A 22,330-nucleotide genomic window follows, 5' to 3' on the forward strand; every position below is an offset into this window, starting at 1 on the left:
TAGATTTCTGTCCGAATGTTTTATTGAGAAATCCTCCTTTGAGTTTCTTAATTTAGTTACTTTACTGGGTTAATTTGACACCTGATCAAGGATGATTTTCACCATCTATGAGAGATACTGTTTTAACTTCAATTCTAACGATTGTTGCTTCAGGCTTATCTCAGGTTGCTAATTTTAGACCAATTGCAAGTATACCTTTCTCTACTATATTAGTTGAATTTGTGGTAAGTTCTCAATCTGAGTTCATGCAGAGAGTAAATTTACTTCATGAATCTCAACATGGCTTTAGGGTATATCATAGTACACAGACACTCATTATTATTAACAAATGAAGTTAAGCATATGCTAAGTAGAAGTAGAGATGTGGTATTACTACAATTTGATAAATCTGCTGACCTTGACACAGTCATTAATAATAAGTTAATTATTATGTTATTAGAATTAGGTTTCACTGCTACTGTGCTTCAATGGTTCAGCTCTTTTTTTTGAGAAACAGGCAATACTCAGCTATTAAGGATTGTGTATGTTCTTTCCTTGGCTAAAAATATTAGGGCCCTTCAGCTTGGAAATGAGATGGCTGAAGGAAGATATGACTGAGGTCTACAAAATGCTAAGTGGTGTAGAACGAGTAGAAGTGAATCGATTTTTTGCTTTCAAAAAGTACAAAGACTATGGGACACAGTGAAGTTACATGGAAATATTTTAAAACAAATAGGAGGAAATATGTTTTCACTCAACAAATAGTTAAGCTCTGAAATTTGTTGCTGGAGGATGTGGTAACAGCAGTTAGTGTACCAAGGTTTAAAAAGGTTTGAAGAAGTTCCTGGAGGAAAGTTCATAGTCTGCTATTGAGATAGGGATGGGAAGCCACTGCTTACCCTTGGATTAGCAGAATGGAATGTTGGTATTATTTGGGTTTCTGCCAGATCCTAGTGACCTGGATTGGCCACTGTTGGAAAAAGGATACTGGGCTAGATGCATCATTGTTCTGACTCAGTATGGCTATTCTTATGTTCTTATGGAGAAAATTAGACATTGGTCCTTTTCTGTTATGCTTAAGTTAAATATAGATAAGGCAAAAGTTGTTTGGTTCAGTGTAAACATAGATAATATTCCCAGCTACATTATTTGTTTAGATAGTTCTCAGTTGATGGGGTTTTGGGGGTTATTCTAGATTAGGTTTAAACAATGAATGCTCAGATTAAACATTTATTTCAGAAGGCTTTCTTCACATTGAAAACTTTGATTACTTCATTCTTATTTTATTCCTAATCATTTTAAGGTGCTAATGCAGTTAGTAATTCTACCACAATTGGACTACTGTAATTCCTTGTATATTGGAATTAATCAAAAGCAATTACAGAGGTTGCAGTTGATTCAGAACACAGCAGCTAGGCTTATTTTATGTAAAGCCAAATTTGATCATTTGTCTCCATGGTTGATTGATCTGCACTGGCTCCCAGTGAAAGCACAAATAGCTTTCAAAATAGGTTGTCTTGCTTTTAAAATGTTAGAGGATGACTGTCCAACTGATCTGACATTTTTAATTACTTTGTTGGGTGATTTTAGTGATCAATGACCTTGTTTGTATCTCATGTTACAATTTGCCTCCTTTACAGGTGTTAAATTATTTTCAGAAGTCTATTAAATTTCAAATTGCAAAACTTTGGAATATACTCCCAGTAGAAGTTAGATTATGTCCTTCCTATATTCATTTTTGTAAACAGTTGAAATCATATTTGTTTTCAAAATATTTGTTATGAAATTATAATAATTTTGTTAGAGTTATAATTATCATTATAGTTATGGACTGATGTTGTCCTTTTTGTTGTAGTTAGTAACATGCTCTGAACCTAAATTTAGGGATAGAAGTGGGCTATAAGTATCCATCATCACCACCCAAGCCCCGCTCTTTTGCGCACAAAAGTTCTTCATCCCTTAAACTGTACTGTTCTTAAGTTTTGGTAGCCCTAATATAAGACCCTGCATTTTCTAGCATTAAATCTTAGCTGCCAAATCCAGACCATTTTGCAAGCTTCGTTAGGTCCTTCCTCATGTTATCTGCACCATCAGGGGTATATACCCTTGTTGAAGATTTTGGTATCATCCACAAGGATGCAAACATTTTCAGACAGCCCTTTCAGCAATATCTTGAAACTCCAATTTGTTTTTCCAATTAGTTTGTTAATTGAACACATGCTGCTCGAAAAAAGAAAGATCTTTTGGGTCTCATTTTCATATTATTTACAGGTTTCCAGATGTAGCCATTTAAGACTGAAACATTCTTCTTGTGTATATTTTGTGCTGGTACTTGGGATTTCTAAGAAATGTGATTTAGCAGACATGGAATTTTTGTTTGTGTATTTTAGGCTTTTGTTTTTTTTTTACATTATTTGGGAGTCTTGTGCATTACATCACAGATATTTGCCTTTCAAAAAACTGAAGTGTGTATGTATTGTTTTTATATTCTTTCTTGAAATTAATACTTAGAAATTGATTTTTTTTAAAGATGACTTATAGAGGCTCATTTTCAAAGCACAAAGACTTATAAGTTCCATAGGTTACTATGAGGCTCAAAGTTACATAGGTTACTAAGAGGCCCTTTTACTAAGGTGTGTAGGCGCCTAAGTGCGTCCAACATGCATCAAATTGGCACTATCGCCTGGCTACCATGTGCCCAGGGTGGTAATTCCATTTTTCACGTGTGCCCAAAATATGCAGTAGAAAATATTTTCTATTACAGGGTCCTTATCCAGCAGTAATCAGCAGTTGGAGCATGCTGCACGCTTACTGCTTGGTTAGCGTGCAAGATCTTATCACTAAGTCAATGGGTGGCGATAAGGTCTCAAGCCAAAAATGGATGTGTGCTGGCTTTCAGCCACTAGGAGTAGCCTAGTGGTTAGTGCAGTGGACTTTGATCCCGGGGAACCGAGTTCGATTCCCACTGCAGCTCCTTGCAACTCTGGGCAAGTCACTTAACCCTCCATTGCCCCTGGTACAAAATAAGTACCTGAATATATGTAAACCGCTTTGAATGTATTTGCAAAAACCTCAGAAAGGCGGTATATCAAGTCCCATTTCCCTTCCCTTATTATTATTATTATTAGCATTTGTATAGTGCTACCAGACACACTCCCCTTCATTTTGTCACATGTCCATTTTCTGACACATTAAAAAAAATCCCCTTTTTTCCAGGTATGCTCAGGAAATGGACCAGCGCGAGTCTAAAACACACGCCTACACCAGCCAGGCCACTTTTGGGTGCACTTTAGTAAAAGGGCCCCTATGTAACTTTGTAAGTCTAAGAGCTTTGAAAATGAGCACCTATATAAATGTGTAAGTCTATATGCTTTGAAAATGAGAACCAATATCTATCTAAACATGGTTTCCATTTTGTTTGAGATCTATGTATGAACAGATGAGGTTCCATATTTTTTGTTTTATAAATACAAGCATGACATCACCAAAATACAATCACAATTCAATTACACTGCGCTATATTTTTGGATTATCTAAGCAAACCATTACTAATAATTTTAGGCAACAGTTATATGGTATGGTTTATACAAAATGCATAGAAACTTGGAAATATTTGATGCATTTCAAAATGTAAAATGTGACATTTTTCATAGAAAAGGAAATTCAATAATAAGTTATTATACGAAGTTACCAGGAGGTAGTACAAAACACACAGAACATACTTTACTGAGTGGGTGGTAGATACTTAGAATAGAGGTAGTGGCAATCAACACTGTGAAGGAATTTAAACATGTCTGGGACACACTCAGAGGGATGAAAGACAAAAGAAAAAAAAAAAGAGGAGGACTTGAGTGTTTGATCAATCACACAAAGCTTAAAAGAGCTAGAGATGGGGAAAACAAAAATTAATGGGTAGATACAGTGGATGAAGAACTGCATCAGGCTAGGTTACAATGCTAACAACAGTGGTATTGCTACATTATGCTTTCATGATAACAGCCCTATCAGCTTTGGGTTAACTACACAGAGTAATTGCTGTAGCTTCAACAGCAGTCATAGAATTCTCTCAGTCTTTCAAGAAGGCTGGTATAACCTGTAGAAAGCATCCATGTTTTAAATCACATATAGATGACCAGAAGGTGGTCAGAAGTTTTGAAGAATATCCTCACAAATTTTGGTGGTTAAGGGGGTCTTTTACAAAGTGGCGGTAAGCCCAACGTGGGCTTAACACATGCTAAATCTGATGTTCCGGGTCGAGCATAGCATTTCTGGCACTCTGGAAATTTTAATTTTTTTTCTAGGGTGGTGGTAACCTGGTGGTAATCGGGCATCTCCACGTGCTGCCCAGTTACTGCCAGGAGCCCTTAACTGCCACCTCAATGGGTGGAAGTAAATGTTCCCCACCGCATGGCAATGTGGCAAGTTATCTTACTGCATGGCCATTTACTGGCTGTGGTATAAAGGCCCTGGTACGTGGGAAAAACGGCCCCTGCCACTACTGCAGGGCCTTTTCTTGCAGCTTAGTAAAAGGACCCCTATGTGAGTTATGAAACTTGGTGGCAAGACATGGAAGAACACCTACCTAGGTACTAACTAGTCTCTTGTAAGAATCAAAGAGGAAGATCACAATGACAGACACAGCTTACCAGTGGATGCCAGCACTATTAGGGAATTTTGGTATGCATGAAACAGATACGGCGGGAAGTGATAGGAATAGGGTGGGAGGCTGAATAAAAACATAACGGGAATGGGAAATCTGGTGCTGGTAAAAGTTTGGGAATGTATATAATCGTCTTCTCAAAGTGGCAGAAAACCAAAGAGAAACAAACTAGACTGAGTGAATAAATGTATCAACTGCTCGTTATCTGCCATTATGCTACTATGTATAGCACTTTTGCCCCGTCTGTTTTGCTGTCTTTTGGCTGCCCACCATCTAGAACAATCAAAAATATTTCCACTGCAGATGCAAACAGTTATAACCTGACGCTCAAACTGAGTTTCATGCAGCAAAAATGGTAATAACTATTTTATTGCTATGCAATAAACAGGTTCACTATAATTATCAACATCCAAAATCATATCAGCATGAAATTAAAAATTGCTGCTTAGAGCTCTTTACACATTCGGACCCAACTTGATAGTACAATAACAATTTGAAGAACTAAATGCCAGATGGTGAAGGAACATGACTGTGTTTCACCTAAAAAAAGCAAAGAAAAAGCACCTTTGTTTTATCTGAGGAAATACAGTAGTCAAAAGCTATTTTAAAATCTCAACCAAAGTCTGCAGCAAAGTGTAAAGCACATATAAAATAAGAAAAAAGTGTACATAGCTGACTACACCTATGTGCAACACAAACAAACCCCCCCCCCATAGAATTCAAGTCATAATTCTCACCACTCCCATAATTATCTCTCATAGATCATAAAGTAATTCATCACTGTGAAACTTAAAAATTGACACAATAAATCAATGATTAGACAATTTTACAACATATCATGGCCACGATGCAACATTCAGTTATTTTGAGTCCAGAGATTATTATAATTTATATAATTTGCCAAAAAAAGTTGGCCTTTCATTTTTATCATACTGATGATTTTTTTCTTTTTATTTTTACATATTTAAAAAGTGTACAAAATTGTTCCTCTTTAGCAGAGGTGGTTGTCATTTCTTTATTTGGCACTTGCATTTTTCTGTGCATTTTGCATACTTTGTGGACCAGTGTGTTTCTCAGCCAGAGCTTTCTTTAGCTTCAGATCATCTAACTTTCTCCATAATTCTTCACGTTCTAATTCTTTCTTTTTTTCTCTGTGGAAAGAAATGAAGTGTGGAATTGTAACATACTATTAGCATCAAGTCTTTACTGCAAAGTTAATTAAATCAACTAATAAAGTATACTGCTTGATAACTAATTGGGTAAGTACTATTATAGTCTTTATTTGGTGACTGGGGGAGATAAATTCAAACGCCAAAAGAGACCAGAGTAAGCTAACTGCCTGCTAGACAGCATATTACCACCACTGTGAAAGAAACAAGGTTGGTGCTACCAATAGAGCTGCCTCCCACTAATCACAAAAAAAAAAAAAGAAGTATGCCTTGGGTCCTGATAAAATTCATGTCAAGTTGCTGTGTCTGCTTCCCTGCCCCACCAGGTAAAACAAATGGGACCAATGAGCTGCCAGTGCTACCTTTCCCTTCCCTCCATCGCTCAGTCAATTAAGGGTGTAACCACAGGTAAGTGTGGAAGGGAGGCCTCAATTTCCTCCAATGGCCACAACCCAACCAATTTGCTATTACCATGGCTGGCGGGGATTCCAAAACCATGCTTGCACGTTGAAGCGTCAGGTATAGAACTTCCCATCTGCAATCTTCATGAGATCATAAATGGGATATGCTGCCCACAAGATTTCAACACACGAGTTGTGCTGGTAGGACATCGGGGAAGACAGAGCAGCAGAGAGTGGAGTTACAGGCACTTGCCACTGACTGTCAGAAGCCAATGCCAGGGGTGAGTGGAAAATGTGAGCAACTAAGGAATCAGAGAGAAAACCAAAACAGGTGGGCAACTCTGCTTTCTCTGAGGACAAGCAGGACATATATATATATATATATATATAGAGGCCTATGGAATTTTGGATTTGGTTACAGTGCTGAAACTGGCTCATAATCCTTTTTCTGCCTGGTTTTGGCCAAAGGCCACCACCATGGTTTCAGGTTTGGATGAAACAGACTGTGTATTTCTGGTGGAAGCCAAAAATGTTTGTACTGTCTCCCTCCCCTCCGAAAAGGAGTTGCCTTTTCCCCCTGCCTATCTGTAGGTGCTCCTCTTGGGCCTATCTTACAATCATTAGGGGACTACGGGTATAGACAAGGCAGGAGTGATCCACAGTTGCTCCTGCCCATGCTGGATCTGCTTTCAAAATGGCTGCCATGACCTCTAGTGGCAATATTTTGAGACTGCCGCAAGAGATGACGGTAGCCATTTTGAGAGTAGAGCTGATAAGATCAAGAGACACTGGACATCACTCCTGCCCAGACTACACCACTAGAACACAAGGGTTATAAAGTTTGTCTGGGGGGGGGGGGGGGGGGGGGGGGCAGGAGAGAAATTAGAAAAGGTTCAAAGAAGGGCGACCAAAATGATAAAGGGGATACAACTCCTCATATAAAGAAATGCTAAAGAGTTTAGGGTATTCAGTTTGGAAAAGAGACAGCTGAGGGGAGATATGATTGAGGTCTACAAACAGTACAAAGACAAGGAAACACAGTGAAGTTATATGGAAACAAATAGGAGGAAATATTTTTTCAGCCAACGAACAATTAATCTCTGGAATTCATTGCTGGAGGATGTGATAACAGCGGTTAGTGTATCCGGAGGAAAAGTCCACAGCATGCTATTGAGATAGACATGGTGAAACCACTGCTTGCTGTGGCATTGGTAGCATGGAATCTTGCTATCTGGGTTTCTGCCAGGTACTTGTGATCTGGATTGGCTACTGTTGAAAACAAGATACTGAGCTGGATGAACCATTGGTCTGACCCAGTATAGCTATTCTTATGTAATTCTTTGTTATCAGCTCTGGAGTAAGTACACAGAGGAAATCCAATACATTAGCATTTAACTTTCAAAAGGGAGACTATGATAAAATGAGAAGAACGGTGAAAAGTTTTCTTTTAGAGGAGCAGCTGTGAAGGTCAAAAATTTACATCAGGTATGGATGATGTTCAAAAATACCACCCTGGAAGCCCAGGCCAGTTATATTCCATGTATTAAAAAAAGGAGGAAGGAAGGCCAAATGACAGCCAGCATGGTTAAAAAGTGAGGTGAAGGAAGCTATTATAGCTAAAAAAATCCTTTAGAAAATGGAAGGAGGATCCAACTGAGAATAATCAGAAACAGCACAGAGAATGGCAAGTCAAATGCAAAGCGCTGATAAGGAAGGCAAAGAGGGACTTAAAAAAAAAAAAGATTGCATTGGAGGCAAAAACACACAGTAAAAACTTTTTAGGTATATTAAAATCAAGAAGCCGGCAAAAAAAAAAATAAGTTGGACCGCTAGATGACCAAGGGTTAAAAAGGGGCACTCAGGGAAGACAACGCCATAGCTGAGAGATTAAATGAATTCTTTGCTTTGCTCTTCACCGAGGAAGATTTGGGAGAGATTCCCGCGTCAGAAATGGCACTCAAAGCTGACGAATCAAAGAAACTGAATAAAATCTTGATAAACCTGGAAGATGTAATGGTGCAATTTGACAAATTGAAAAGTAGCAAATTGCCTGGACCAGATGGTATTCATCCCAGAGTATTGACAGAATGGAAAAATGAACTTGTAGAACTATTGTTAGTAGTATGTAATTTATCTTTAAAATCAAGTATGGTACCAGAAGATTGGAGGGTGGCCAATGTAACGCTGCTTTTTTAAAAAAGGTTCCAGAGATGATCCAGGAAATTATAGACAGGTGAGCCTGATGTCAGTACCAGGCAAAATGGTACAGACTATTAAAGAACAAAATTACAGAGTTTATTCAAAAGCATGGATTAATGAGACAAAGCCAAAATGGATTCAGTGAAGAGAAATCTTGCCTCACCAATCTAATACATTTCTTTGAAGGAGTGAATAACCATGTAGATAAAGGTGAGCCAGTTGATATTTTGCATCTGGATTTTCAAAAGGCATTCGACAAAGTATCTCATGAAAGACTCCAGAGGAAATTGGAAAGTCATGGGATAGGAGGTAGTGTTCTATTGTGGATAAAAAAACTGGTTAAAAGAGAGAAAACAGAGAGTACACTAACCAATACTTTCAGGAATCTCTAGGCCGTCAACCTTCCCACCTTATCCTCTAGTATCTCTAATCTCCTCCCCTCCGAGTCTGTTGACAAGGCTGTCTCCGCTTACAATGCTACTCTCTCCTCTGCTCTGGACACCCATGCACCATCCATCTCCCGTCCCACAAGGTGTACTAATCCCCAGCCCTGGCTGAACCCTTGCATCCGATACCTTCGCTCCTGCGCCCGTTCTGCTGAATGCCTCTGGAGGAAACCTCGTACCCATACCGACTTCATTCATTCAAATTCATGCTATCCTCCTTCCAGTCATCCCTATTTCTTGCCAAACAGGACTATTACACCCAATTGACTAATTCCCTCAGCTCCAACCCTCGTCGTCTCTTCGTCACCCTTAACTCCCTCCTCAAAGTGCCCTCCGCTCCCACCACCCCTCACTCTCTCCTCAATCACTAGCTGACTACTTCCGTGACAAGGTACAGAAGATCAACCTCGAATTCACTACCAAACCACCTCCTCCTCCTCACCCTTTAACCCACTCCCTCAACCAACCAACCAAGGCCTCCTTCTCCTCTTTTCCTATCACCACGGAAGAGGAAACCGCCCACCTTCTTTCCTCCTCAAAATGCACCAACTGTTCCTCTGACCCCATCCCCACCAACTTACTTAACACCATCTCTCCTACTGTCACCCCCTCCATCTGTCATATCCTCAACCTCTCTCTCTCCACTGCAACTGTCCCTGACACCTTCAAGCATGCTGTAGTCACACCACTCCTCAAAAAACCTTTACTAGACCCTACCTGTCCCTCCAACTACCGCCCCATCTCCCTCCTACCCTTCCTCTCCAAGATACTTGAGCGCGCCGTTCATAGCCGCTGCCTTTTCTCTCCTCTCATGCCATCCTCAACCTGCTTCAATCCGGTTTTCGCCCTCTACACTCGACAGAAACAGCACTCACTAAAGGCTGTAATGACCTGTTCATTGGCAAATCCAAAGGTCACTACTCCATCCTCATCCTCCTTGACCTATCCGCCTCTTTTGACACTGTCAATCACAATTTACTTCTTGCCGCACTGTCCTCATTTGGGTTGTAGGGCTCTGTCCTCTCCTGGTTCTCTCCTCTTATCTCTCCCACCATACCTTCAGAGTACATTCTCATGGATCTTCCTCCACCCCCATCCAGCTCTCTGTTGGAGTTCCTCAGGGATCTGTCCTTGGACCCCTTCTTTTTTCAATCTACACCTCTTCCCTGTGCTCGCTGATCTCATCTCATGGTTTCCAATATCATCTCTATGCTGACAACACCCAGCTTTATCTCTCCACACCTGACATCACTGAGGAAACCCAGGCCAAAGTATCGGCCTGCTTGTCCGACATTGCTGCTTGGATGTCCAACCGCCACTTGAAACTGAACATGGCCAAGGCAGAGCTTATTGTCTTCCCACCCAAACCCACTTCTCCTCTCCCTCCACTCTCTATCTCAGTCGATGGCATCTTCATCCTCCCCGTCTCATCTGCCCGCAACCTTGGAGTCAACTTCAACTCCTCCCTCTCCTTCTCTGCGCATATCCAGCAGATAGCCAAGACCTGTCGCTTCTTTCTCTATAACATTAGCAAAATTCGCCCTTTCCTCTCTGAGCACACCACCCGAACTCTCGTCCACTCTCTCATCACCTCTCGCCTTGACTACTGCAACCTACTCCTCACTGGCCTCCCACTTAGCCATCTATCCCCCCTTCAATCCGTTCAGAACTCTGCTGCATGTCTTATATTCCGCCTAGACCGATATGCTCATATCACCCCTCTCCTCGTCACTTCACTAGCTTCCGATCAGGTACCACATTCAGTTCAAGCTTCTCCTACTAACCTAAAATGCACTCAATCTGCAGCCTCTCATTACCTCTCTACCCTTATCTCCCCTTACACTCCTACCCGAAACTTCCGCTCACAGGACAAATCCCTCCTCTCTGTACCCTTTTCCACCATCGCCAATTTCAGGCTCCGCCCTTTCTGCCTCGCCTCTCCCTATGCTTGGAATAAACTTCCTGAGCCCATACGCCAAGCACCCTCCCTGCCCGTCTTCAAATCCTTGCTCAAAGCCCACCAATGTCGCCTTCGGCAACTAACCATTCTACCCCTATTCAGGAAAACTCTAGACTGCCCCAATTTGATTGTCTGCACATTTTGTCCATTTGATTGTAAGCTCCTTTGAGCAGGGACTGTCCTTCTTTGTTAAACTGTACAGCGCTGTGTAACCCTAGTAGCGCTTTAGAAGTGTTAAGTAGTAGTAGTAGGGTTAAATGGACAGTATTTCAATGGAGACGGGTAGACAGTGGGTTCCCCAGGGGTTTGTGCTGGGACTGCTGCTTTTTAACATATTCATAAATGATCTAGAGATGGGAGTAACTAGTAAGGTAATTAAATTTGTTGAAGACACAAAGTTATTCAAAGTTGTTAAATCGCAAGAAGATTGTGAAACGTTACAAGAGAAATGCTAAATAGTAGTAGTAGTAGGACCTTACGAGACTGGGCGTCTAAATGGCACATGACGTTTAATGTAAGTGTAAAGTGATGCATGTGGGAAAGAGGAACCCAAACTATACTTATGTGATGCACGGCTCCACATTAGGAGTCACCGACCAGGAAAGGGATCTAGGTGTCATCATTGATGATACGTTGAAACCCTCTGCTCAGTGTGCAGTGGTGGCTAAGAAAGCAAATAGAATGTTAGGTATTATTAGAAAAAGAATGGAAAACAAAAATGAGGACATTATAATGCCTTTGTATTGTTTCATGCTGTGACCTCAAATACTGTGTGCAATTCTGGTCACCGCATCTCAAAAAAGATATAGTGGGTTTAGAAAAGGTACAGAGAAGGGCGAAGAAAACGATAAAAGGGTTGGGACAACTTCCCTATGGAGGAAAGGCTAAAGTGGCTAGGGCTCTTCAGCTTGGAGAAAAGAGAGCTGAGGGGAGATATGATAGAGGTCTATAAAATGAGTGGAGTGGAACGGGTAGACATGAATGGGAGAAATTAGGTTTTACCTGCTAATTTGCTTTCCTTGAATCTCTCCACACCATTCCCTATGAGTGGATAATATGCACTCCTACCAGCTGAGGGAGACTGAGAATTATTTAACAGTGCTCCTGTATAAGGGACTGTGCAACCCTGACCTGCTCAGTAGTTCGAATAGCCAAGCAACACCTAAAAAAAACTTCAACCACAAGGAATTGAACACTTAAAACACCACCAGAAATTGAGCTCCCAGAAGGAAAAGAGCACCAAAATGAATAACTGGAACAAACTTTAATTAAAAAACATAGAAGCAGTTGAAATCCCAGACGGAAGAAATCTCAACGATCCCACTGTTCCTGGGTGAGCTTGGGAATGGTCTGGAGAGACTCAAGGAAAGCAAATTAGCAGGTAAGACCTAATTTCTCCTTCCTTATCATCTTCCTCAGACCATACGAGTTGGAAGTACCAAAGCAGTATTTACCAAGGGTGGGAAAGCCCCCAGAGCAAGACGGATGCCCCAAAGGAAACATCTCGTCATGCCTTCACATCTAACCTGTAATGCTTGATGAAGGAATGCAGTGAGGACCAAACATCTCCATGCTACTTTCTCTTGTTTGGGTAAGCACAGAAAGCTAGTAATCATGATTTGATTTGTTTTTTTTACACATTCTCACAAATTTGCTGCCTCAAAGGATATTTAACTACATCTGCACATCTGCATTGGCTTGGGAACCTAAATGTTGATTACTATAGTGGATTGTGGACTGTCATTCTGTGGATTACTACAGCAAACCATGGACTGACTAATGACCAGGAGGAGCGAAGCTAGAGAACAATGGTCAACAGTTGGCCAGACAGTTCTTCCCAGCCAGGCAAATAGCTCAGGAGCATAACAACATGGTTTGATGCCCAGCACCACATCCTGACTGCTTCTTGACACAGGCAATACGACTCTGTGCCTTCCTGCTTGTTAACATTTATTTATTTGTGACATTTATATCCCCTTCCCCCACTCTCTATTTCTGTTGACAACACGCTCATTCTTCCTGTCTCTTCTAGATTACTAAAACCTGTCGTTTCTTCCTCTATAATATCGTCAAAATTCTCCCTTTCCTTTCTGAGCACACTACCAGAACCCTCATCCACACTCTCATCACCTCTTGGACTACTGCAACTTGCTTCCCACAGGTCTTCCATTCAGCCATCTCTATCCTCTTCAATCTGTTCAAAATTCTGCTGCAAGTTTAATATTTCGCCAAAGTCGCTATGCCCATATCAGTCCTCTTCTAAAGTCACTTCACTGGCTCCCTATCCGTTTCCGTATACAATTCAAGCTCCTCTTATTAACCTATAAGTGCATTCACTCTGCTGCCCCTCACTACCTCTCCACCCTCATCTCTCCCTACACTCCTTCCCAGGAACTCCATTCACTAGGCAAATCTCTCCTAATTGCACCCTTCTCCTCCATCACTAACTCCAGACTCCGTTCCTTTTATCTCGCCACACCTTATGCCTGGAATAAACTTCATGAGCCATTACATCAAGCTCCATCCCTGGCCACCTTCAAATCTGGGCTAAAGGCCTACTTGTTTGATGCTGCTTTCAATTTATAACCTGTCACCTGCTCATAACCTTTATCTTGTCTTCCTCTCTTCAATAGTCCTTTCCCTATGTGTCCTATCTGTCTGTCCTTCCCTTATCCATTATTTGTCCTGTCTGTCTGTCCTTCCCTTATTCCTTATTTGTCCTGTCTGTCTGTCCTGATTTAGATTGTAAGCTCTTTTGAGCAGGGACTGTCTTCTCTTCATGTTCAATTGTGAAGCGCTGCGTACGACTGGTAGCACTATAGAAATGCTTTGTAGTAGTAGTTGTAGTACATTAGCTCAAACAAGTTTGAGCTAAATGTGGCTTACAATAAACAGTACTAGGATACATAAAGAATAATGCATAAGAAAGTAATTTGTTGTAAGAATCCATTTTTACAATATAATATAATAAACATACTGGGATAGCTATGGATGTTTAACATTTAGAAAATCTATTATGAATGAGAAATTGTACACAAATTCATGTAATAATTGTTTGAGATATGGTTGTTCTTTGTGAGGGTTTGTTTGAATAGGAACAATTTGAGGATTTTGCGGAATCTAGTATATTCTTGTATATTTCTTATTTTGGGTGGTAAGGAGTTCCACCATTGGTTCCTAGGTAAATGAAGTCTGCAGAATGGACAGTTTTGTTGAACACTTTTTTGCAATTTGGGAAGTGTAGTCTGAGATAGTTTCTTGCCTCAAATTGAATGTTTCTTTGAGATAAGTTTACTAAAGGTACCATATAGTCTGGAGCTGGGCCATTTAGTATTTGAAAGATAAAGGTACATAATTTGAAGGTAATTCTCGCTTTGATGGGAACCCAGTGTAATTTGATTAATAAAGGGGAGGCACTTTCAAAACGAGAGATTTTATATACCTGGCTGCAGTGTTTTGAGCTGTTTGGAGTTTTTTCCAACAGGTACTCCTTACAGCCAGCATATATGGCATTACAATAATCGAATTGGGATAATGTTAATGATTGTACCAATAGTCTGAATGTTTCTGATGAGAAATAGGGTCTGATCCTTTTTAGTTTCCAAAGAGACCTAAAAGATTTTGTGATTACTACAGTGGGGGAAATAAGTATTTGATCCCTTGCTGATTTTGTAAGTTTGCCCACTGACAAAGACATGAGCAGCCCATAATTGAAGGGTAGGTTATTGGTAACAGTGAGAGATAGCACATCACAAATTAAATCCGGAAAATCACATTGTGGAAAGTATATGAATTTATTTGCATTCTGCAGAGGGAAATAAGTATTTAATCCCTCTGGCAAACAAGACCTAATACTTGGTGGCAAAACCCTTGTTGGCAAGCACAGCGGTCAGACGTCTTCTGTAGTTGATGATGAGGTTTGCACACATGTCAGGAGGAATTTTGGTCCACTCCTCTTTGCAGATCATCTCTAAATCATTAAGAGTTCTGGGCTGTCGCTTGGCAACTCGCAGCTTCAGCTCCCTCCATAAGTTTTCAATGGGATTAAGGTCTGGTGACTGGCTAGGCCACTCCATGACCCTAATGTGCTTCTTCCTGAGCCACTCCTTTGTTGCCTTGGCTGTATGTTTTGGGTCATTGTCGTGCTGGAAGACCCAGCCACGACCCATTTTTAAGGCCCTGGCGGAGGGAAGGAGGTTGTCACTCAGAATTGTACAGTACATGGCCCCATCCATTCTCCCATTCATGCGGTGAAGTAGTCCTGTGCCCTTAGCAGAGAAACACCCCCAAAACATAACATTTCCACCTCCATGCTTGACAGTGGGGACGGTGTTCTTTGGGTCATAGGCAGCATTTCTCTTCCTCCAAACACGGCGAGTTGAGTTCATGCCAAAGAGCTCAATTTTTGTCTCATCTGACCACAGCACCTTCTCCCAATCACTCTCGGCATCATCCAGGTATTCACTGGCAAACTTCAGACGGGCCGTCACATGTGCCTTCCGGAGCAGGGGGACCTTGCGGGCACTGCAGGATTGCAATCCGTTATGTCGTAATGTGTTACCAATGGTTTTCGTGGTGACAGTGGTCCCAGCTGCCTTGAGATCATTGACAAGTTCCCCCCTTGTAGTTGTAGGCTGATTTCTAACCTTCCTCATGATCAAGGATACCCCACGAGGTGAGATTTTGCGTGGAGCCCCAGATCTTTGTCGATTGACAGTCATTTTGTACTTCTTCCATTTTCTTACTATGGCACCAACAGTTGTCTCCTTCTCGCCCAGCGTCTTACTGATGGTTTTGTAGCCCATTCCAGCCTTGTGCAGGTGTATGATCTTGTCCCTGACATCCTTAGGCAGCTCCTTGCTCTTGGCCATTTTGTAGAGGTTAGAGTCTGACTGATTCACTGAGTCTGTGGACAGGTGTCTTTCATACAGGTGACCATTGCCGACAGCTGTCTGTCATGCAGGTAACGAGTTGATTTGGAGCATCTACCTGGTCTGTAGGGGCCAGATCTCTTACTGGTTGGTGGGGGATCAAATACTTATTTCCCTCTGCAGAATGCAAATAAATTCATATACTTTCCACAATGTGATTTTCCGGATTTAATTTGTGATGTGCTATCTCTCACTGTTACCAATAACCTACCCTTCAATTATGGGCTGCTCATGTCTTTGTCAGTGGGCAAACTTACAAAATCAGCAAGGGATCAAATACTTATTTCCCCCACTGTAAGTACATAAGTAATGCCACACTGGGAAAAGACCAAGGGTCCATCGAGCCCAGCATCCTGTCCACAACAGCGGCCAATCCAGGCCAAGGGCACCTGGCGAGCTTCCCAAACGTACAAACACTCTATACATGTTATTCCTGGAATTGTGGATTTTTCCCAAGTCCATTTAGTAGTGGTTTATGGACTTGTCCTTTAGGAAACCGTCTAACCCTTTTTAAAAATCTGCTAAGCTAACCGCCTTCACCACGTTCTCCGGCAACGAATTCCAGAGTTTAATTATGCGTTGGGTGAAGAAAACGTTTTTCAGATGTTTTAAATTTACTACACTGTAGTTTCATCGCATGCCCCCTAGTCCTAGTATTTTTGGAAAGCGTGAACAGACACTTCACATCCACCTGTTCCACTCCACTCATTATTTTATATATCATGTCTCCCCTCAGCCGTCTCTTCTCCAAGCTGAAAAGCCCTAGCCTCCTTAGTCTTTCTTCATAGAGAAGTCGTCCCACATCCCTGCTATCATTTTAGTCGCCATTCGCTGCACCTTTTCCAATTCTACTATATCTTACTTGAGATGCGGCGACCAGAATTGAACACAATACTCAAGGTGCGGTCGCACCATGGAGCGATACAACAGCATTATAACATCCTCACACCTGTTTTCCATACTTTTCCTAATAATACCCAACATTCTATTCGCTTTCCTAGCCGCAGCAGCACACTGAGCAGAAGGTTTCAGTGTATTATCGACGACGACGACAACCAGATCCCTTTCTTGGTCTGTAACTCCTAACATGGAACCTTGCATGATGTAGCTATAATTCGGGGGGGTTTTTCCCACATGCACCACCTTGCACTTGCTCACATTAAACATCATCTGTCATTTAGCCGCCCAGTCTCCCAGTCTCGTAAGGTCCTTCTGTAATTTTTCACAATCCTGTCGCAAGTTAACGACTTTGAATAACTTTGTGTCATCAGCAAATTTTATTACCTCGCTAGTTCCTCCCATCTCTAAATCATTTATAAATACATTAAAAAGCAGCGGTCCTAGCACAGACCCCTGAGGAATCCCACTAACTACCCTTCTCCATTGTGAATACTGCCCATTTAACCCCACTCTCTGTTTCCTATCCTTCAACCCGTTTTTAATCCACAATAGGACATTTCCTCTGTAGCCTTTCATGAGGAAACTTGAGTATCAAATTACTACTACTACTACTATTTAGCATTTCTATAGCGCTACAAGGCATACGCAGCACTGCACAAACATAGAAGAAAGACAGTCCCTGCTCAAAGAGCTTACAATCTAATAGACAAAAAAATAAAGTAAGCAAATCAAATCAATTATTGTGTACAGGAAGGAGGAGGGTAGGTGGAGGCAGGTGGTTACGAGTCAAAAGCAATGTTAAAGAGGTGGGCTTTCAGTCTAGATTTAAAGGTGGCCAAGGATGGGGCAAGACGTAGGGGCTCAGGAAGTTTATTCCAGGCGTAGGGTGCAGCGAGACAGAAGGCGCGAAGTCTGGAGTTGGCAGTAGTGGAGAAGGGAACAGATAAGAAGGATTTATCCATGGAGCGGAGTGCACGGGAAGGGGTGTAGGGAAGGACAAGTGTGGAGAGATACTGGGGAGCAGCAGAGTGAGTACATTTATAGGTTAGTAGAAGAAGTTTGAACAGGATGCGAAAACGGATAGGGAGCCAGTGAAGCGACTTGAGGAGAGGGGTAGTATGAGTAAAGCGACCCTGGCGGAAGACGAGATGGGCAGCAGAGTTTTGAACCGATTGGAGAGGGGAGAGGTGACTAACTGGGAGGCCAGCAAGAAGCAGATTGCAGTAGTCTAAACGAGAGGTGACAAGGGAGTGGATGAGGGTTTTGGTAGAGTGCTCGGAAAGAAAGGGGCGGATTTTACGGATGTTGTAAAGAAAGAAACGACAGGTCTTGGCGGTCTGCTGGATGTGAGCAGAGAAGGAGAGAGAAGAGTCAAAGATGACCCCAAGGTTTTGAGCTGAGGAGATAGGGAGAATGAGAGAGCCATCAACAGAAATAGAAAACGAGGGGAGTGGGGAGGTGGGTTTGGGGGGGAAAAATGAGAAGTTCGGTTTTGGTCATGTTTAATTTCAGGTGGCGTTGAGACATCCAGATAGCAATGTCAGACAAGCACGCTGAAACTTTGGATTGGATGCAAGCTGAGATATCAGGGGTAGAAAGGTAGATTTGGGAGTCATCAGCATAGAGATGGTAGGAAAAGCCATGGGATGAGATAGGGTATGATACATACCTGTAGCAGTTGTTCTCCGAGGACAGCAGGCTGATTGTTCTCACGACTGGGTTGACGTCCGCGGCAGCCCCCACCAACCGGAAAAAGCTTCGCGGGACGGTCGGCACGCAGGGCACGCCCACCGCGCATGCGCGGCCGTCTTCCCGCCCGTGCGCGACCGCTCCCGCCAGTTGAATGACAAGCAATAAAGTATAAAACACAACTCCAAAGGGGAGGAGGGAGGGTAGGTGAGAACAATCAGCCTGCTGTCCTCGGAGAACAACTGCTACAGGTATGTATCATACCCTTTCTCCGAGGACAAGCAGGCTGCTTGTTCTCACGACTGGGGTATCCCTAGCTCTCAGGCTCACTCAAAACAAGAACCCAGGTCAATGGAACCTCGCAACGGCGAGGAAACAACAGAAATTGACCTACGAAGAACAACTAACTGAGAGTGCAGCCTGACCAGAATAAATTCGGGTCCTGGAGGGTGGAGTTGGATTACACCCCAAACAGATTCTGCAGCACCGACTGCCCGAACCGACTATCGCGTCGGGTATCCTGCTGGAGGCAGTAATGAGATGTGAATGTGTGGACAGATGACCACGTCGCAGCCTTGCAGATCTCTTCAATAGTGGCTGACTTCAAGTGGGCCACCGACGCTGCCATGGCTCTGACACTATGAGCCGTGACATGACCCTCAAGAGTCAGCCCAGCCTGGGCGTAAGTGAAGGAAATGCAATCTGCTAGCCAATTAGAGATGGTGCGTTTCCCGACAGCGACCCCTAGCCTGTTAGGGTCGAAAGAAATAAACAATTGGGCGGACTGTCTGTTGGGCTGTGTCCGCTCCAAGTAGAAGGCCAATGCTCTCTTGCAGTCCAATGTGTGCAACTGACGTTCAGCAGGGCGGGTATGCGGCCTGGGGAAGAATGTTGGCAAGACAATTGACTGGTTAAGATGGAACTCCGACACCACCTTCGGCAGGAACTTTGGGTGAGTGCGGAGCACTACTCTGTTGTGATGAAATTTAGTATATGGAGCATGAGCTACTAGGGCTTGAAGCTCACTGACCCTACGAGCTGAAGTAACTGCCACCAAGAAAATGACCTTCCAGGTCAAGTACTTCAGATGGCAGGTATTCAGTGGCTCAAAAGGAGGTTTCATCAGCTGGGTGAGGACGACGTTGAGATCCCATGACACAGTAGGAGGCTTGATAGGGGGCTTTGACAAAAGCAAGCCTCTCATGAATCGAACGACTAAAGGCTCTCCAGAGATGGCTTTACCTTCCACACGATAATGGTAAGCACTAATCGCACTAAGGTGATTCCTTACTGAGTTGGTCTTGAGGCCAGACTCTGATAAGTGCAGAAGGTATTCAAGCAGGTTCTGTGCAGGGCAAGAACGAGGTTCTAGGGCCATGCTCTCACACCACACGACAAACCTCCTCCACTTGAAAAAGTAACTCTTTTAGTGGAATCCTTCCTAGAGGCAAGCAAGACCCGGGAGACACCCTCAGACAGACCCAACGCAGTGAAGTCTACGCCCTCAACATCCAGGCCGTGAGAGCCAGAGACTGAAGGTTGGGGTGCAGCAACGCTCCGTCGTTCTGCGAAATGAGAGTCGGAAAACACTCCAATCTCCACGGTTCTTCGGAGGACAACTCCAGAAGAAGAGGGAACCAGATCTGACGGGGCCAAAAGGGCGCTATCAGAATCATGGTGCCGCGGTCTTGCTTGAGCTTCAGTAAGGTCTTCCCCACCAAAGGTATGGGAGGATAAGCATACAGGAGGCCGGTCCCCCAATGGAGGAGAAAGGCATCCGACGCTAGCCTGCCGTGTGCCTGAAGTCTGGAACAGAACAGAGGCAGCTTGTGGTTGGTCTGAGAGGCGAAAAGGTCCACCGAGGGGGTGCCCCACGCTCGGAAGATCTTGCGTACCACTCTGGCATGGAGCGACCACTCGTGCGGTTGCATGACTCTGCTCAGTCTGTCGGCCAGACTGTTGTTTACGCCTGCCAGGTATGTGGCTTGGAGGAGCATGCCGAACCGACACGCCCAACGCCACATCCCGACGGCCTCCTGGCACAGGGGGCGAGATCCGGTGCCCCCCTGCTTGTTGACGTAATACATTGCAACCTGATTGTCTGTCCGAATTTGGATAATTTGACAGGACAGCCGATCTCTGAAAGCCTTCAGTGCGTTCCAGATCGCTCGGAGCTCCAGGAGGTTGATCTGCAGATCCTTTTCCTGGAGGGACCACAGACCCTGAGTGTGGAGCCCATCGACATGGGCTCCCCACCCCAGGCGAGATGCATCCGTCGTCAGCACTTTCGTGGGCTGCGGAATTTGGAATGGACGTCCCAGGGTCAAATTGGTCCGGATGGTCCACCAGAGCAGTGAAGTGCGACAACTGGTGGAGAGGCGGATGACATCTTCTAGATTCCCGGTGGCTTGGAACCACTGGGAAGCTAGGGTCCATTGAGCAGATCTCATGTGAAGACGAGCCATGGGAGTCACATGAACTGTGGAGGCCATATGACCCAGAAGTCTCAACATCTGCCGAGCTGTGATCTGCTGAGACGCTCTGGTCTGCGAAGCCAGGGCCAAGAGATTGGTGGCCCTCGCTTCGGGAAGGTAGGCCTGAGCTGTCTGGGAATTCAGCAGCGCTCCTATGAATTCCAGAGATTGAGTTGGCTGGAGATGGGACTTTGGGTAATTTATCACAAACCCCAGCAGCTCCAGAAGTTGAATAGTGCACTGCATGGACCGGAGGGCTCCTGCCTCCGAGGTGTTCTTGACCAGCCAATCGTCGAGATATGGGAACACGTGCACTCCCAGCTTGCGTAGGTAGGCCGCTACCACCACGAGGCACTTTGTAAACACTCGTGGGGCAGAGGCGAGCCCAAAGGGCAGCACACAATACTGAAAGTGCCGTGCGCCCAGGCGGAATCTGAGATACTGTCTGTGAGCTGGCAGTATCGGGATGTGAGTGTATGCGTCCTTTAAATCCAGGGAACATAGCCAATCGTTTTTCTGAATCATTGGCAGAAGGGTGCCCAAGGAAAGCATCCTGAACTTTTCTTTGACCAGGAATTTGTTCAGGCCTCTCAGGTCTAGGATGGGACGCATCCCCCCTGTTTTCTTTTCCACAAGGAAGTACCTGGAATAGAATCCCTGCCCTTCCTGCCCGGGTGGTACGGGCTCGACCGCATTGGCGCTGAGAAGGGCGGAGAGTTCCTCTGCAAGTACCTGCTTGTGATGGGAGCTGAAAGACTGAGCTCCTGGAGGACAATTTGGAGGCAGGGAGGCCAAATTCAGGGCGTATCCGCACCGCACTATTTGGAGAACCCACTGGTCGGAGGTTATGAGAGGCCACCTTTGGTGAAAAAATTTTAACCTCCCTCCGACCGGCAGATCGTCCGGTACGGACACTTGTAGGGCGGCTATGTTCCCGTGGATCCAGTCAAAAGCCCGTCCCCGGCTTTTGCTGTGGAGGCGCAGGGGGCTGCTTAGGCGCACGCTGTTGACGAGAACGAGCGCGCTGGGGCTGTCCCTGTGCCTGACGAGGCCTTCGGGCCGGCTGGTTGTACCTACGCTTTGCAAAAGAATAGGGTGCAGCCTGCCGTGCCCGGGAAAAGGTGGGAGAGCTTGTCGAGAGCGGTTTCCCGCTGATGCAGTTGGTCCACCATCTGCTCGACCTTCTCACCGAAAATGTTATCCCCCCGGCAAGGGACGTCAGCCAGTCTCTGCTGGGTGCGGTTGTCCAGGTCAGAGGCACGCAGCCATGAGAGCCTGCGCATCACTATACCTTGGGCCGCAGCACGAGATGCCACGTCACAGGTGTCAAAAATCCCCCTGGACAGGAACTTTCTGCACGCCTTCAGCTGCCTGACCACCTCCTGATAAGGCCTGGACTGCTCCGGCGGGAGCTTATCGACCAGGTCCGCCAGCTGTTGCACATTGGTCCGCATGTGGATGCTCATATAGAGCAGGTAAGATTGGATGCGGGTCACGAGCATGGAGGACTGGTAGGCCTTCC

At 44.2% G+C, this 22,330-nt stretch overlaps 1 protein-coding gene across 1 annotated transcript in view; it reads right to left on the reverse strand.

Moving 5' to 3' along the window:
• Window positions 1-4,990: 4,990 nt before the first annotated feature.
• Window positions 4,991-22,330, reverse strand: part of PPP2R5A (protein phosphatase 2 regulatory subunit B'alpha) — a 346,604-nt gene continuing 329,264 nt past the window's right edge. Inside the window, exons 13-14 of the mRNA XM_030196067.1 lie at window positions 5,693-5,790; window positions 4,991-5,179 (exon numbers count right to left, since the gene is read on the reverse strand). Of these exons, the coding sequence (XP_030051927.1) occupies window positions 5,085-5,179; window positions 5,693-5,790 (193 nt within the window). The 3' untranslated portion in view covers window positions 4,991-5,084. The remainder of the gene's footprint in view (window positions 5,180-5,692; window positions 5,791-22,330) is intronic.

This window comes from Microcaecilia unicolor, chromosome 3 (genome assembly GCF_901765095.1).
Source record: "Microcaecilia unicolor chromosome 3, aMicUni1.1, whole genome shotgun sequence".
NCBI classification, from domain to species: Eukaryota; Metazoa; Chordata; class Amphibia; order Gymnophiona; family Siphonopidae; genus Microcaecilia; species Microcaecilia unicolor.